At 43.2% G+C, this 15,247-nt stretch overlaps 1 protein-coding gene across 10 annotated transcripts in view; it reads left to right on the top strand.

Moving 5' to 3' along the window:
- Window positions 1–15,247, top strand: part of LOC147125071 (ecto-NOX disulfide-thiol exchanger 2-like) — a 361,733-nt gene that overhangs the window by 276,931 nt on the left and 69,555 nt on the right. For all 10 annotated transcript variants that reach the window (XM_085996910.1, XM_085996960.1, XM_085996945.1 and 7 more), the window contains 2 exons: window positions 1,328–1,483; window positions 12,933–13,139. In XM_085996910.1, coding sequence (XP_085853036.1) covers window positions 1,328–1,483; window positions 12,933–13,139 — 363 coding nt within the window. The remainder of the gene's footprint in view (window positions 1–1,327; window positions 1,484–12,932; window positions 13,140–15,247) is intronic.

The following is a 15,247-nucleotide window of genomic DNA, read 5'->3' as shown; positions in this document are numbered from 1 at the left end:
TTATTCTGGTATGAACACACACAACAACAGTTATGACCGGCTGTGGCTCAGTTGGTAGCATTGTCGTTTCTGAATCAGAAGGTTGTGGGCTCAATTCGCCCTCCAGAGAATTGAACACAAAAATCTAGACTGACACTTCAGTGCTGTACTAAATGAGTGCTGCGCTATTGGAGGTGCCGTCTTTTGGATGAGGCATTAAACCAAGGCGTAAAAGATCCCATGGCACTATTTCAAAGAAGAGCAGGGGCGTTATCTCCGGTGTCCTGGCCAATTTTTATCCCTCCATCAACATCACTAAAACAGATTATCTGGTCGTCAACACATTGCTGCTTATGGGAGCTTTCTGTGCGCAAATTGGCTGCTGCGTTTCCTACACTACAACAATGACTACATTTCAAAAAGTATTTAATGGTTATAAAGTGCTTTGGGACGTCCTGAGGTCATGAAAGGCGCTATATAAATGCAAGTCTTTTACCAGGCTCACTTAATTCAATCAGTGTAACTTATCTTTGCCTAGTTCAAAAATTCAGTGGGTCGTCTGCTTGGCGTAAACAAAACCACTCCTGCATTCTCCTTGACCTGACAGAAGCTTGCCCTTGCAGTTTTTGTATGAAGACCTGACTTGGCTGAGTGTCTCTTTTTTTATATATCCCTTATTCCTTTGTTCACAACCAGAGGGGAGGGCCTTTGTCAGCACCGCTGCCCAGCAACCAGGAACCTCCAAACACAATCAATTATCACAACAGGCTAACAAATTGCTTATTGTTTGCAGTCTTAGCATTTTAATTGCATTTTTGTCTCTGCGCCTTTTATTTTAAACCTGTGTGAATGTACTTTGCTTTAAGATACATCCTTTAAAGTGACTTTTTTTCCTAAAATCCTTTCAGTGGAAAAATTAGCAAAAAATCCCAAAAGGTGCCCAGGCCTTTAACATCATATAAAATGTTCCAAAGCACTTTATGGAGGTAAAATCATGTACCAAGCAGAAATGGGATGTGACCGAAGGCATAATCAAAAAGAGAGCTTTTGAGGAGCAAGACCAAGGGGAGGGGCTTTCCAGAATTTGCCATCAAGATTGGAGGGAGAGCAGAAAGAGGAGGGATGCAAAGGAGGACAGAATCCGCAGTGTTCTCTGGCACTTAGGGCTGGAGGAAAGTGCAGAAGTAGGAAAGGACAAGGCCAACAATTGGTTTGTAGATGAGTGCAAGGATTTTGAATTCAATACATAAGGGTTAATGAAAGACTAGCAAGGCTTAAAAGGTTCTTTTGACCTAGCAAAGTGCAAGTGATTATCAAACCTTCACATTTTTTGTATCCCTCTTTCCAGAGTTTGATCGAGGCATTAGCATGATGACCGGAATGGCACCTATTAACCCAATGATGCCTGGATTGGGCATCGTCCCTCCGACAATTCCTCAAGACATGCTTGTAGTCAAGGAGATCATCCATTGTAAAAGCTGTACACTTTTTCCTCCAAATCCAAGTAAGTGTGTGAGTAGCAAGAGAATAATTAATTGTTGATGGCAACTTACAGTTATTTTTCATGATTTATTTATATCTTGCTTCTGATGGATTTTTGTGAACCGTGCATTCACCAACAAAAGGCAATATTTAGCCGATCACCGGATTTGTGCTAAAGAATAGAACAGTGAAAGGCTTCAGTGCACTGAATAAATTTCCTTCAGTGTACTTTTAATCGATGTACTCCCATCAAGGACAAACTGTTCAATTGTATCATTGCCATAATATCATGAGAATAGGCAACTTAGTTGGTGTAGGAGGAAGGGCTTCAGATTCCTGGGGCATTGGAACCGGTTCTGGGGAGGTGGGGCCTGTATAGACGGGACCCAATATCCTCACAGGGAGGTTTGCTGGTGCTGTTGGGGAGGGTTTAAACTAATTTGTCAGAGGGATGGGCACCAGGATGTAACATTAGAAAGGGAAAATGAAGTGTTCAAAGGATTGGGAGAGGCAGAGAGCACTAAAGTAAGAAATAGTAAAGTATTGGGTGGGGTCCAACTAAGAGAGAATACAGGATGTTCTAAGATGGGGTTACAGTGTATGTATGTGAATGCACGAAGCGTAGTAAACAAGGTAAGTGAGCTGCAGACGCAAATAGCCACATGGCAATATGAAGATTTGTGACAATAACTGAGACCTGGCTCAAAAAAGGGCAGGATTGGGGATTAAATATTCCTGGTTATAAAGTGTTCAGGAAAGATAGGGAAGGAAAGATAGGAGGTAGTGTGACAGTATTGGTTAAGGAGAATGTTACAGTGCTGGAGAGGGAGGCTGTCTTGGAGGGGTCAAGGGCAGAATCTATATGGCTAGAGTTAAGAAATAATAGAGGTGCCATTACACTACTAGGTGTATTCTATAGACCTCCAAATAGTGGGAAAGATATGGAGGAGCAAATTTGCAGAGAAATTACAGAGAAGTGCAAGAACTATGGAGTAGTAATGGGGGACTTCAACTATCCTAATATAGACTGAATTTCTGAAGTGTGTTCAGGAGAACTTTCTTGATCTGTATATTTCCGGTCCGACGAGGGAGGAGGCATTGCTGGATCTGGCTCTGGGGAGTGAGGTGGGTCAAGTGGAGCAAGTGTCAGTAGGTGAACATTTAGGGAACAGCGATCATAATATCATACGGTTTAGATTAGCGATGGAAAAGGACAGGGAGCAATCTAGAGTAAGAATATTTAATTGGGGGAAGGCCAATTTCAGAGGAATGAGAATGGATCTGGCCCGGGTAAACTGGAATCAAAGATTGGCAGGCAAAACTGTAAGGGAACAATGGACTACCTTTAAAAAAGAAATAGTTTGGGTACAGTTGAGGTACATTCCCACGAGGGGGAAAGGTTGGGCAACTAAAGTCAGAGCTCCCTGGATGACGAAACAGATAGAGAATATGAAGAAGCAGAAAAAGAGTGCGTATGACAGATGTCAGGTTGCAAATACATCCGAGAATCAGGCTAGATACAGAAAGGTCAGAGGAGAAATGAAAAAGAAAATAAGAGGAGCAAAAAGAGGGTATGAGAATAGAATGGCAGCCAACATAAAAGGTAATCCAAAAGTCTTCTATAGGCATTTAAATAGTAAAAGGGTAGTAAGAGGAGGGGTGGGGCCAATTAGGAACCAAAAAGGAGACCTATGCATGAAGGCAGAGGCTATAGCTGAGGTAATAAATGAGTACTTTGCATCTGTCTTCACCAAGGAAGTTGCCATAGACATAGTGAAGGAGGAGGTAGTGGAGACACTTGATGGTATAAAAATTGATAGAGGTATTAGAAAGGCTGGCTGTACTTAAAGTAGGTAAGTCAGCAGGAGCAGATGGGATGCATCCTAGAATGCGGAGGGAATTGAGGGTGGAAATCGCAGAGGTACTGGCCATAATATTCCAATCCTCCATAGATACGGGGGTGGTGCCAGAGGACTGGCAAATTGCAAATGTTACACCATTGTTCAAAAAAGGGTGTAAAGATAAACCCAGCAACTACAGGCCAGGCCGTTTAACCTTGGTAGTGGGGAAGCTTTTAGAAACAGTAATCAGGAAAAAAATTAAGAGTCACTTGGATAGGTGTGGATTAATTAAGGAAAGCCAGCATGGATTTGTTAAAGGCAAATCATGTTTAACCAACTTGATCGATTTTTTTGATGAGGTAACAGAGAGGGTTGATGAGGGTAATGCAGTTGATGTAGTGTACAAGGATTTCCAAAAGACGTTCGACAAAGAACCACATAATAGGCTCGCCAGCAAAGTTGAAGCCCATGGAATAAAAGGGACAGTGGCAGCATGGATACGGAGTTGGCGAAATGACAGGTAACAGAGAGTAGTGGTGAATGGTATTTGGCCTGGAGGAACGTAAGTGGTGTTCCCCAGGGGTCGGTTCTAGGACCACTGCTTTTCTTGATATATATTAATGACTTGGACGTGGGTGTACAGGGCACAATTTCAAAATTTGCAGATGACACAAAACTTGGAAGTATAGTGAACAGTGAGAAGGAGAGTGATAGACTTCAGGAAGACATAGACAGACTGGTGAAATGGGCGAACAGACTGGTGAAATGGGCGAACATGTGGCAGATGAAATTTAACGCAGAAAAGTGTGAAGTGATACATTTTGGTAGAAAGAATGAGGAGAAGCAATATAAACTAAATCGTACAATCCGAAAGGGGATGCACGAACAGAGAGACCTGGGGGTATATGTGCACAAATCGTTGAAGGTGGCAGGGCAGGTTGAGAAAGCAGTTAAAAAGGCTTTCAGGATCCTGGGCTTCATAAATAGAGGTATAGAGTACAAAGGTGTGAAAATTATGATGAACCTGTATAAAACACTGGTTCGGCCCCAACTGGAGTACTGTGTTCAATTCTGGGCACCACACTTTAGGAAGGATGTGAAGGCGTTCGAGAAGGTGCAGAAAAGATTCACGAGAATGATTCCAGGAATGAGGGACTCCAGTTACGTTAATAGACTGGAGAAGCTGGGGTTGTTCTCCTTGGAGCAGAGAAGATTTGATAGAGGTGTTCAGAATCATGAGTGGTCTGGACAGCGTAGATAGGGAGAAACTGTTTCCATTGGCAGAAGGGTCGAGGACCAGAGGGCACAGATTTAAGGTGATTGGCAAAAGAACCAAAGGTGATGCAAGAAAAAAATGTTTTTACGCAGCGAGTGGCTAAGATCTGGAATGCACTGCCTGAAAGGGTGGTGGAGGCAGACTCAATCTTTCCAAAAGGGAGTTGGATAAGTATCAGAAGGAAACAAATTTGCAGGGTTACGGGGAAAGGGCAGGGGAGTGGAACTAGCTGAGAGTCGGCACGGGCTCGATGGGCCGAATGGCCTCCTTCCGTGCTGTAACCATTCTATGATTAGTTATTAATCAAGGTTTCAGATTATCTGCTGACTAATGAAGGTGAGGCACCACCAACGAAAATACAGTAGTTTGTTACAACAATGTTTAGTTGTTTTTTTGACTGAAACAGTAACACTGCAGTAAAAAAAAATCTGGACAACAATGACAGAAAAGATTTATGCTTTCTTTCATGCTTTAGCACTTGATTATGTTGGACCCAACTTTGAATTCATTGATTTGATTAAACTATAAAATGCTGATATTATTGTCCACTGTTGTTATCTTCATTACCTTCCACCAGTAGCTGTGATTAAAAGATATGAAAGACAACAATGCACTTATCGAGGAGGCTAAGATAATTCAGCCAATTGGAACTTTCCTTCTTCCCTTACACAAATATATTGTCTGAAAGATGCCTCAAAACTGCTGTCAATGTTGATACTAATAGGAAGCATTCTGGCTTTTTTGTTGAAAGGCTTTCAATCCTGCCACGTGCAGCATTGTGAAAATTGAATTGAAATACAAATGACTGGTAAACTGGTTGTACTATGAACCTGCATGCACCTGGTGAGAGGGAGATGAGTTCATGTTGAAGTAATCGGCACACCATACCTCTTGATTTCCCAAACACTGATTAATGAAAGGGATAGTTGTTAATTGCATTTAACCTAAGAGTGTTAAGAGGCTCAGAGCTACAAGTTACACAAAAAAATTCTCCAGTCCCGGAGCAATCACACACACGTAACCCAAAAACCTCTATTGTAAGTATAATTGTGAAGACCTGTTCATTTATATGTTCAAAATTATATGTTCTGTACTGTATTTGAGTAACTTCAATCTATTTTCAGTGCACTGCCAAGAATGCACAACTGTCATTCAAATGCATGATGGGATACTATTGATGTAGTCTTCAGGAAATATTTGTTGATCAAAAATATTACTCCGTTACTAGCACAAGATTCAAAAATCTCTTCCAAAGCTGTAATAGTGAAACTTACTCTACCTTGACAGCAAGTACTTGAAGGATACCTTCTGCATCATTATTTCATGAAAGTCAGTGTGAGGGTATTTGAGTAACTGTGACCTGTTTTATCTCTCGTTACTAAACATCACAGTTGCTCCTGCAGTGGGGCAGTGTGCATTTTCTGAACTAGGTGACACATATTCCAGCTGCTGCTTTGCCGCCAACACTTAATTGATACACTTTTTCTTCCAAAGTAGAGCCACAAAGCTTGACAAAATTGCATTGGTATTTGGCATCTTCTCAAATATTTGAAAACAAGCCAAAACAGACTGTCAATCAATTATATAGTCTCATGAGATTTACCAATGTATATTGATTGGGAACTGTTCCCTTTTATGAAGTTGAGGGTGGTGAAAAAGTGGAATCTGTGGAAAAGTCCTGCTCTAATGAATCAATTAAAAATCTTTCTTTACATTCTAGTTAATATAGTTGACCTGTCTACTGCACCAGTCTGACATTTCTATTGTTCATACAACTTTTACAGCCGGTGTTATCAGAATGCTCAAAATAAAGTTAAAATTATTCAGATTAGAACTTTGTGGAAATGTAATGACGAGAATGTTGAAGTGCAATGAAAATGTATGTCTGTTTAAAAGTTAAGTTTGCTTTCAAGCTTTCTTCTTTCCTAGTGATGCATTTAATTGGTTACTAAGCCTTCAAAGGTCATCGGGCGACTGGTAGCTTATTTTATTGGAATATCATTCCTGTTACCACTGGGAACTGAACGAGTATGTTAGACTTGTATCCAGCCCAGACACTTTGGATGAACAACTGCACTCTTTTAGACATCTGCAGTATGTGAAATGTATTTGACAGTCTAAATCTGTTTCCTACTGTCCATCAGTGCAGAGTACAGACGTGCCAAACATGGCATTAATTTGGCTATTTCACTCCTGGGAAACTACACTGATAAAGACTGTGGGAAATAGAAGTACAGGAAACTTTTTTATCCGGCACCGACAGGACCGGCGTGAAGCCAGTTGATCAAAAAGTCCGGATTACAGTGAGGTATACTTACTAAGGTACGAGAGCCCCATACACGGCCACAGATCCAGGCGTCCCTGTTGCATGGCAACAGGTGCAGGAACCCCGGTTACATGGCCACAGATCCAGGCGTCCCTGTTGCATGGCAACAAGTGCAGGAACCGCGGTTACACGGCCACAGATCCAGGCGTCCCTGTTGCATGGCAACAGGTGCAGGAACCCCGGTTACACGGCCACAGATCCAGGCGTCCCTGTTGCATGGCAACAAGTGCAGGAACCGCGGTTACACGGCCACAGATCCAGAAACCCCGGTTACACGGCCACTAATATGAAGTAAAACTTACCTGAACCTGCTTCTGAATTTTGCCGGTTAAGAGAGATTTCCGGTTATTTAGGTGCCGGTAAAAAGAAAGTTTCCAGTAGATCTTTTCTGATGAGATTAAGGTGTATTGCCAGGACTAAGAACACATTATCATTTCAACTAACCGATGCCTTATCTGTCCTGGGGATAGAATCTGAAACAGAAGTATGTTTTCTTGGTATTTGGGCATTTTTTACCAAATTACGTTGGTATTTGGCATCTTCTTAACCATATGATTTTACTCTGCATCCAGTATTGTATGTCTGTTTGGCTTAGTTGGTCGTACTCTCATACTTGGGCCAGAAGTTTGAGAGTTCAAATTATTATTTCTTCCATCTGCTCAATTGGTTGATTTCAGATGGGCAGCAATTGGTTACTACAGTTGGTTCAAGCTCCCTAGGTGATGAAGGGATCGAGTGCAATGTATCCCAAGTATACTGATGATACAAAGCTAGTTGGGAAAGTAAGCTGTGAGGAGGACACAAAGAGCCTGAACAGGGATATAGACAGATTAAGTGAGTGGGCAATAAGGTGGCAGATGGAGTATAATGTGGGAAAATGTGAGATTATTCACTTTGATAGGAAGAATAGAAAAACAATATTTTTTAACTGGTGAGAAAATATTAAATGTTGGGTGTTCAGTGAGATTTAGGTGTCCTCGTGCAGGAAACACAAAGTTAGCATTCATGTACAGCAAGCAATTAGGAAGGCTAATGGCATGTTGGCCTTTATTGCAATGGGGTTGTAGTACAAGAGTAAGAAAGTCTTACTACAATTTTCGTAGCACCGCCTTAGAGGTGATGCAACAAAGATTCACTAGATTGATCCCTGGGATGAGAGGGTTGTCCTATGAGGAGAGATTGAGTAGATTGGGCCTATACTCTCTGGAGTTTAGAAGAGAGGTGATCTCACTGAAACATATAAGATTCTGAGGGAGATTAACAGGGTAGATGCTGAGAGGTTGTTTCCCCTGGCTGGAGAGTCTAGAACTAGGGGGCATAGTCTCAGGATAAGGGGTCAGCCATTTAAGACTGAGATGTGGAGGAATTTCTTCACTCAGAGGGCTGTGAATCTTTGGAATTCGCTACTCAAAAAGGCTGTGGATGCTGAGCCATTGAGTATATTCAAGGCTGAGATGGATAGATATTTGGATTCTAGGGGAAATGAGGGATATGGGGATTGGGCGGAAAAGTGGTGTTGAGGTAGAAGCTCAGCCATGATTTTATTGAATGGCGAAGCTGGCTTGAAGTAAGTCATTGAACACCAATGGAAAGGCACCTCACTCCACATTAACTGTACCAGCTCTTCCTAAATTCCATTCCCAGATGAATCTAGGCATAGTAGAAGTTACGTATGCAATAGAAAATATTGACTGTACAAATAACTTTCAAACGCTCTTGATGTTTCTTGAAAATTTTCATTTCTTTTTATTTAAATAATTTACTAGAGATGCCAATTCCATTTGTTCTTGATTTCTCATGATTGAGAAAGTAAGCTTACAGCACGGTGGCATAGTGGTTAGCACTGTTGCCTCACAGCGCCAGAGACCCGGGTTCAAATCCGGCCTTGGGCGACTGTCTGTGTGGAGTTTGCACATTCTCCCCGTGTTTGCATGGGTTTTCTCCGGGTGCTCCGGTTTCCTCCCACAGTCCAAAGATGTGCGGGTTAGGTTGATTGGCTATGATAAATTGACCCTTAGTGTTAGGGGGATTAAATAGGTGGGGTTACAGGGATAGGGTGGGATATGTGTTGGGGTTACGGGGATCGGGTGGGATATGTGTCGGTGCAGGCTCGATGGGCCGAAATGGCCTCTATCTGCACTGTGGGGTTTCTGTGATTCTGTGATTATAAGTAAAGACACATACAATAAAATAGTTTTGCTATCTAATTTTCTAATGCATGGTATTTATTATAAATTAAATATATGGCTCACTGGTACAGTATAGTTGATGTGGTTCTCTTATTTTAATATATTATATAGAGCCTTTCCCCTACAGGTGCTGTAATTGAGGAGCAGTGAGACAATGGGTCAGAATTTGTTGGAAACTTGTATCATAGTAATGGTGCATCAACGGCGTGCGCCATTACTTAATTGTAAAAGTTCCAGGAAGTAACGGAGTAAGCAGGTTGCACCATTAGTTGTGCTGCAACATAATTAGCTGGGAGTTTTGAACCGCTCTGCTGATACCCTTGCACAATCCGAGAAAAATCCACTTTCACAGCTCTGCCCATCATTGCAGTCAGTGCCGATTGTGAATTTCCTGAGTTTACGCCCATTTTCATAATACAGCCTCTTAGACTGAAAAGTAATGGACCAGATGAACTGGTATTGATGTGATTTATGGCCCTCACAGGACTCTCGGCCTGGGAGGTCAACAAAGGGACCATAAAAGCTGTAGATCCTCACTCCAGCGGTGTGGAAATTGTTCTCCGATATTGTTTTTGTAATTTTCTGGCCGGTTTTGCCAGCCAGAGTCCTGTTGGTGTCTGAAGACAACTTTCAGGACTCCCACCTCTATGCGCGATATGGAGGTGAAAACATTGCAATGGCCTATCCAGACGAGATGCCCGTAGAACTGGACGATCCCGACCCGCTGAGCCAATGGGTGGTGGCTTCCCAGAGAAGGGCACGATGGCAGTGGCCAGAGAACAGCTGGTGGCTCAGGTGTTTGAACAGTGATAATCCCACCTCTGTCCCTCCCCCAGCCCAAGTCACACCAGCTGCAGCAGGAAGGCTGGAACAATTTTGCCATGGACTGATCCATGTGGGATCGTGAACCCAAAGAAATAAAAGCAAGATTGAAATATATGATTGACCTTTTATTCAGTACAACAGTGCAGTAATAAACAGTCAACAAACAGTGTCATTGTAAAAGCAGATGGGAACAAAGAAGCAGTAAAATGTAATCAAGAGGCAACTACTGAAAACTGAAATCTTTTAAAACTGGCAGACAAATGGTGAATTCTGCACCCCTCTACATACAGCGTACTGTTGGGCAACAACATAGCAGGCGCAACACGGAAGGTAGCCAAGGACTAAAAGGCCAGCAGTGATATTAGAAATTGTACAAACACTTTCCTGTTGTAACACTTTAAATGGAAAATTGTTCAACAATATGAAACAATTTTTGAAAGAACGAATGTCAACACAAATTCTTATAAAAAATAAGAATTATAAACTTCAGACTATTTACAAGCAATTCTGCAGTCCTATGGGGTAACTTAGGTACCACTGAGGATAAGAATGAGGAGTAGGTGGTCTGTGCAGGCAGGGGGCTATCCTACTCCTTCATGCCCATCAATACACAGAAGAAAGGTTAGGTGAGTTGGTGTGTAAGAGGTGCACATGTCCAAGTGAGAGGGGACTTGGCAGGCATTGCAATGTTTTCTTCAGCAGAGACATGGGTCCAGAACTTTGGGTTGGAGGCTTCCCGCGGGTGCAAGCCTCCGACCTGCACTTGCCTAGCGCGCCGGCCGTTGTGCTGTGGGCCCGCGTGGGATTCCGATCCTGGGCCTGCTCCAACTGCCGGCGCACAGTGCTTGCGTATCCCAGGGGTGCAGTTAGTTCGAAGCGTCCCCTGGGATCACGTGGGCCATGGAGAGTCAATGGTACAGGAAACTTTATGCTATCTGGCACCGACAGGACCGAGCTGTTGCCGTCCCATCAAAACTGCCAGACAAACCAGCGCTAATGTTGAAACATACGGAGATTTTGAGCTCCGTATCTGGTAACAAACCCTGTTGCTTAGCAACAGCTTCAGTGAGACCTTGCAGAGCCTGACTGGTGAAAAAAAGCAACGAAAAGAAAAAAAAACTAACAAAACGGCTCCTGATTTTTGCCGGTGGCTTGAGTATTCCAGACAGTTAACCTCCGGATAAACCAAAGTTTCCTGTAGCAGGGAATCTGTATTCATAGATTTGGCAGGAAGACCTGTCAAATCTATGAATACAATTCAGTCCCAAAACATCACTAAAACTACAAATAATTTTTTTTTTTTAATCACATTTTTAAAATAACTATAAATTACATAAAATAACTATTTTAAACAATAATTTAAATTTTTGAAAAAAATAATTATAGTTTCTGTGGTGTATGTAACCTGTTCCACCTTAAGAGAACTACCTTAAGAGATGTACTACTTTCTCTTGGCTGCTGTATACTGTAATACCGGTGGTGACCACACCGGTATATAAGTGTTGTGTAGGGATTTGCTGGGCAGTTCAGCCCTGACCCCCGAATAGTAAAGACCTGTTAAAGTTATTCTTGTGGTCTGTGTCCAGTGATTTATAATAAGCTTAACTGGGACACACAGACTTAACAGTTTCTAACGGGGCTAAAAATAAACTTGCCTTTCTTTAAAGTATTTAAAAATAATAAACCTGTGGGAAAAAATGTTTTAATTTAACTTAATTCACCAATTGCCTTGTTAAAAGCAGGCCTTGCGACTTTACAAGCGTAGCTCCTGGGGACTTGCCCTCCTGGAGAAACCTGCAAAAAAAACGGAAGTTCCAGGCGTACGCGCTGCCTCTCCGGCGCACGTGTTCGACCTGTGAACCCCTTCCTTTAAGGGGACGGAAGTTCCGGTTTCCCGCGCATACACAGTGCATGCACAAAACCAGCACTTTCGTTGGGCCTACGCGTGAGTACCCAGCGCGTACTCACCTGTGGGGATCCGAAGTTCTGGCCCATGAAGCTGTCAAATGCATCAGCAGCCCACTTTGAAAAGGCTGTTCCCTTGGTAATAGACTTTTATGACTAAATTGCCTTTGGGTTCTGTCCTGAGTAAGCAAATGCATCTCCATATGAAAGCACCTGATCGTGCCCCTCATCTCCAAACACTGAATTAAAAGGATAACCCCTTTCTAGTTTAAGCCTCTTAAAAAAAAAAAAAAAAACTGTTAGCGATAGATAACTTTCAATTATTTTTCTCTGCAACTTTTAATAAACTGCCGAGTTCTGAATTAAAGCCCAGAGAATGCTTACCTTGCCTGCCCCGGTCAGGTTGTTGTAGTTCTTTCAGCACTGGTTGCCCGAACAAGGAATTACCGACATGGCACTCTGGGTCCTGGCTACCTCCCTCCATGCCACCTGACTCAACTTGCCAGGAGCCCTTACCCTTGGTGTCCCCCAGTAGCCAGTCTTGTCAAAGCTCCAACTCAGCCAGTAGGTCACACAGGTCCTCATGCCCAAAGTTTTGGGCCCGTTTCTTTACATCCTTTTGCAGCATCTCTGGGGGAAAAGAGGATGTGCAAACACTGAAAATTACTTTTTTCAGCATTTTGCACACTTTTGTTTAATTGATTTAAGAACATGCAACTCCCATAACTCCTAATGCCAAGACGCAATCTCAGTTATGATGCCTACCCTCAGCTTTTTATAGTGCCATTGGTTGGTCTGCATGGTAAGCCATTGGCCGTATCATGAACGAGGTCCCTGATTCGTCATTGAGCTCGCGGCACAGTAGCCAGATCGATTTTCCGGCACACTTTGGCGCAAGTATAGTGCAAGATGAACGGCGTACGTTGCACATCACACTGTTTCAGCAAATTCTGACCTGTAATCTAACTTTGTCTTGGTAAAAATTGAAGAAAGCAGTTAACGAAAACAGCAATTTGATGTTTGAAGTTGTACTACTGTAGCTTTATATGTTTGTATGTTTATGTATATAATCTCCTACAGTTTTAATTCTTCAAGCTTTTTTTATTTAGGTCTTCCACCACCTGCTATACGGGAGAGGCCTCCGGGATGCAAAACTGTCTTTGTTAGTGGCTTACCAGAGAATGGTTCAGAAGAGATGATCACTGAGGTTTTTGGACAGTGTGGTGAAATCATAGCCATTCGTAAAAGCAAGAAAAACTTTTGCCATATTCGGTTTTCAGAAGAATACATGATCGACAAAGCTCTGTTTTTGTCAGGTAATTTTTGTTTTGTTCTTAACGATTTTTTGTTTTGTTAGCTTTTTAAAATGTTATTTTTTAGAGAATCGTATTTACTTGAAAAGTTTCACACTAAATAATCATGATAGTTGCTGAAGACTATGAGCATAGTTTTTCATGGAGCTTAAAGGAGAAATATACGGCCTGGAATTGGGATCGGTAGCGACCGTTGTTTGGGCGCTACGGGTGCTGTTTGGGTACCAAAATTGCGTCCAATGTGGCGCGCGCACTTGTAGGGCGAATTGCGCCGGACGTCATAATGGTGAGGGTGTTTTCACGCGTGCAGCTAACATCTGCCGGAAGTATGCAGAGCAGGCAGATCATGACACCAATCAGTGTGCAACACTGATTTGATGCCAACAGTGCCATTTCGTAGGTCAATGCTCCTGCCAACATCCTCTCTCAAGCTCACACAGATGAATACGCGTTCAACAGCAGGAAGAACGCCCCCCTCTCTTCTCCCCCACCACCACCACCAGTGCCTTTTAAAGGGTTTATCAACTACTTACAGGTTAGTTGCTGGTTGTTGTTTTCTTCAGGCTGTTGCTATGATTCTACAAGTGTTTGGTGCTTTCTATAGTTGTTCCAAGTTGCAGAACTCTACAGGGAATAGCATGGCAGGTGCTGAAAGACTTTTTGCTGACTTCAAGGCTTCTGCACAAACCACTTGCTGCTAGCCATGGGTGCACTAGTAGGCATTCCCCTTGGAATACAGCATCACTTAGAGAATGAACAAAAGCCACACAGAGCAGGACAAGCTGCTGGAAGAGGGGGGGAGGCGGTCGAGAGGGAGAAAGGCTCTCAGCAGGAGGCCATATCTTTTCAGGGAGCAATTCTCCTACCTGAATCTCAGCAAGGAACAATGTGTGAGACGTCTATGCTTCACTAAGAACATCCTCACTGAAATCTGCTACCTACTGCAGCCACAACTGTAAACTCAAAGCAGGGCAAGGACCGCATCGCCACTGACTGTGAAGGTGGCCATTGTGATGAACTTTTATATGTCTGGCTCCTTCCAGGCTAGAGCTGGAGATATTTGCAACATCCCTCAGTTTGCTGTCCACTGTTGTGCAAGGTGGTCATTGAGGGGCTCTGTTCAGAGAGCTAACTACATTTCATTCTCTATTGCCAGAGAAAAGCAGGCGGAGCGAACACTTGGCTTCACTTGGATTGCAGGCTTCCCCATGGTGCAGGGTGCCATTGACTGCATGCAGATCGCATTGCATGTCAACTCTGCCCTGTACCAGAACCAAAAGGGATTCCACTCCCTCAACGTCCAGCTGGTGTGTGACCATACTCAGCGCATCATGCAGGTCCCCGGTCATGATGCCTTCATTCTGCGTCAATTTGCTGTGCCAGCTGCATTTCAGCACCACGCCAAACCAAAGGGCGACGAGGGCTATCTGCTGACGATATGGCTTATGGCTCCAGTGCATAACCCAAGCCAATGTTTCCTCGTTTTTAGGATGTGCAGCCCTTTTAAGGGACTGCACAACCCATTCACAACTCTACATTGAAAAAGCCTGTCCCGGGCTGTGCAGGACCGACAGAGGTGCACAGTAGGGAACGTTGACCCACGCACGCGTAGGCAGCATGCATACAATGAAAGCCATGCTTCCACACAAAATGTGATAGAGCAGACCATTTGCGTGCTGAAACAATGCTTCTGCTGCCCTGCAATGCTTGGCAGAGTGTGTGTCAAGATTCTTGGTGGTCTGCTGCATGCTGCAAAATCTCGCCATTATGAGGGCACAGCTCTTGCCTCCGGCTATATGGCCAGCAGCTGAGGAGGCAACCTAGACAGCCCCTTTCTGCCTGCGCCGTCAGTGAAGAACTCATCAGAGCGCGATACCAGTAAATGCAATCCCAATTCCCCATTAACTAACAGTCCCACACCTTTCCTTCCCTCTGTTACTGACCATCATCGCGTCTACTTGGCCACAATGGAAAAAATAAAAGCCGCCACAAAATAAACACTCCAAACCAATTTTATAAATGAAATCATGCCATATTGCATACAAAAGTCAACTAACCAGCCTTGTGCATTCCCTTAGTGCCTGTCTTCCATGTGCCTTTGCCTGTCCTCG

Source organism: Somniosus microcephalus, chromosome 1 (assembly GCF_052327205.1).
Source record: "Somniosus microcephalus isolate GS21.2 chromosome 1, FLI_Smic_1.0, whole genome shotgun sequence".
In the NCBI taxonomy this organism is placed as follows: domain Eukaryota; kingdom Metazoa; phylum Chordata; class Chondrichthyes; order Squaliformes; family Somniosidae; genus Somniosus; species Somniosus microcephalus.
This window is presented reverse-complemented; position numbering and strand designations above follow the sequence as displayed.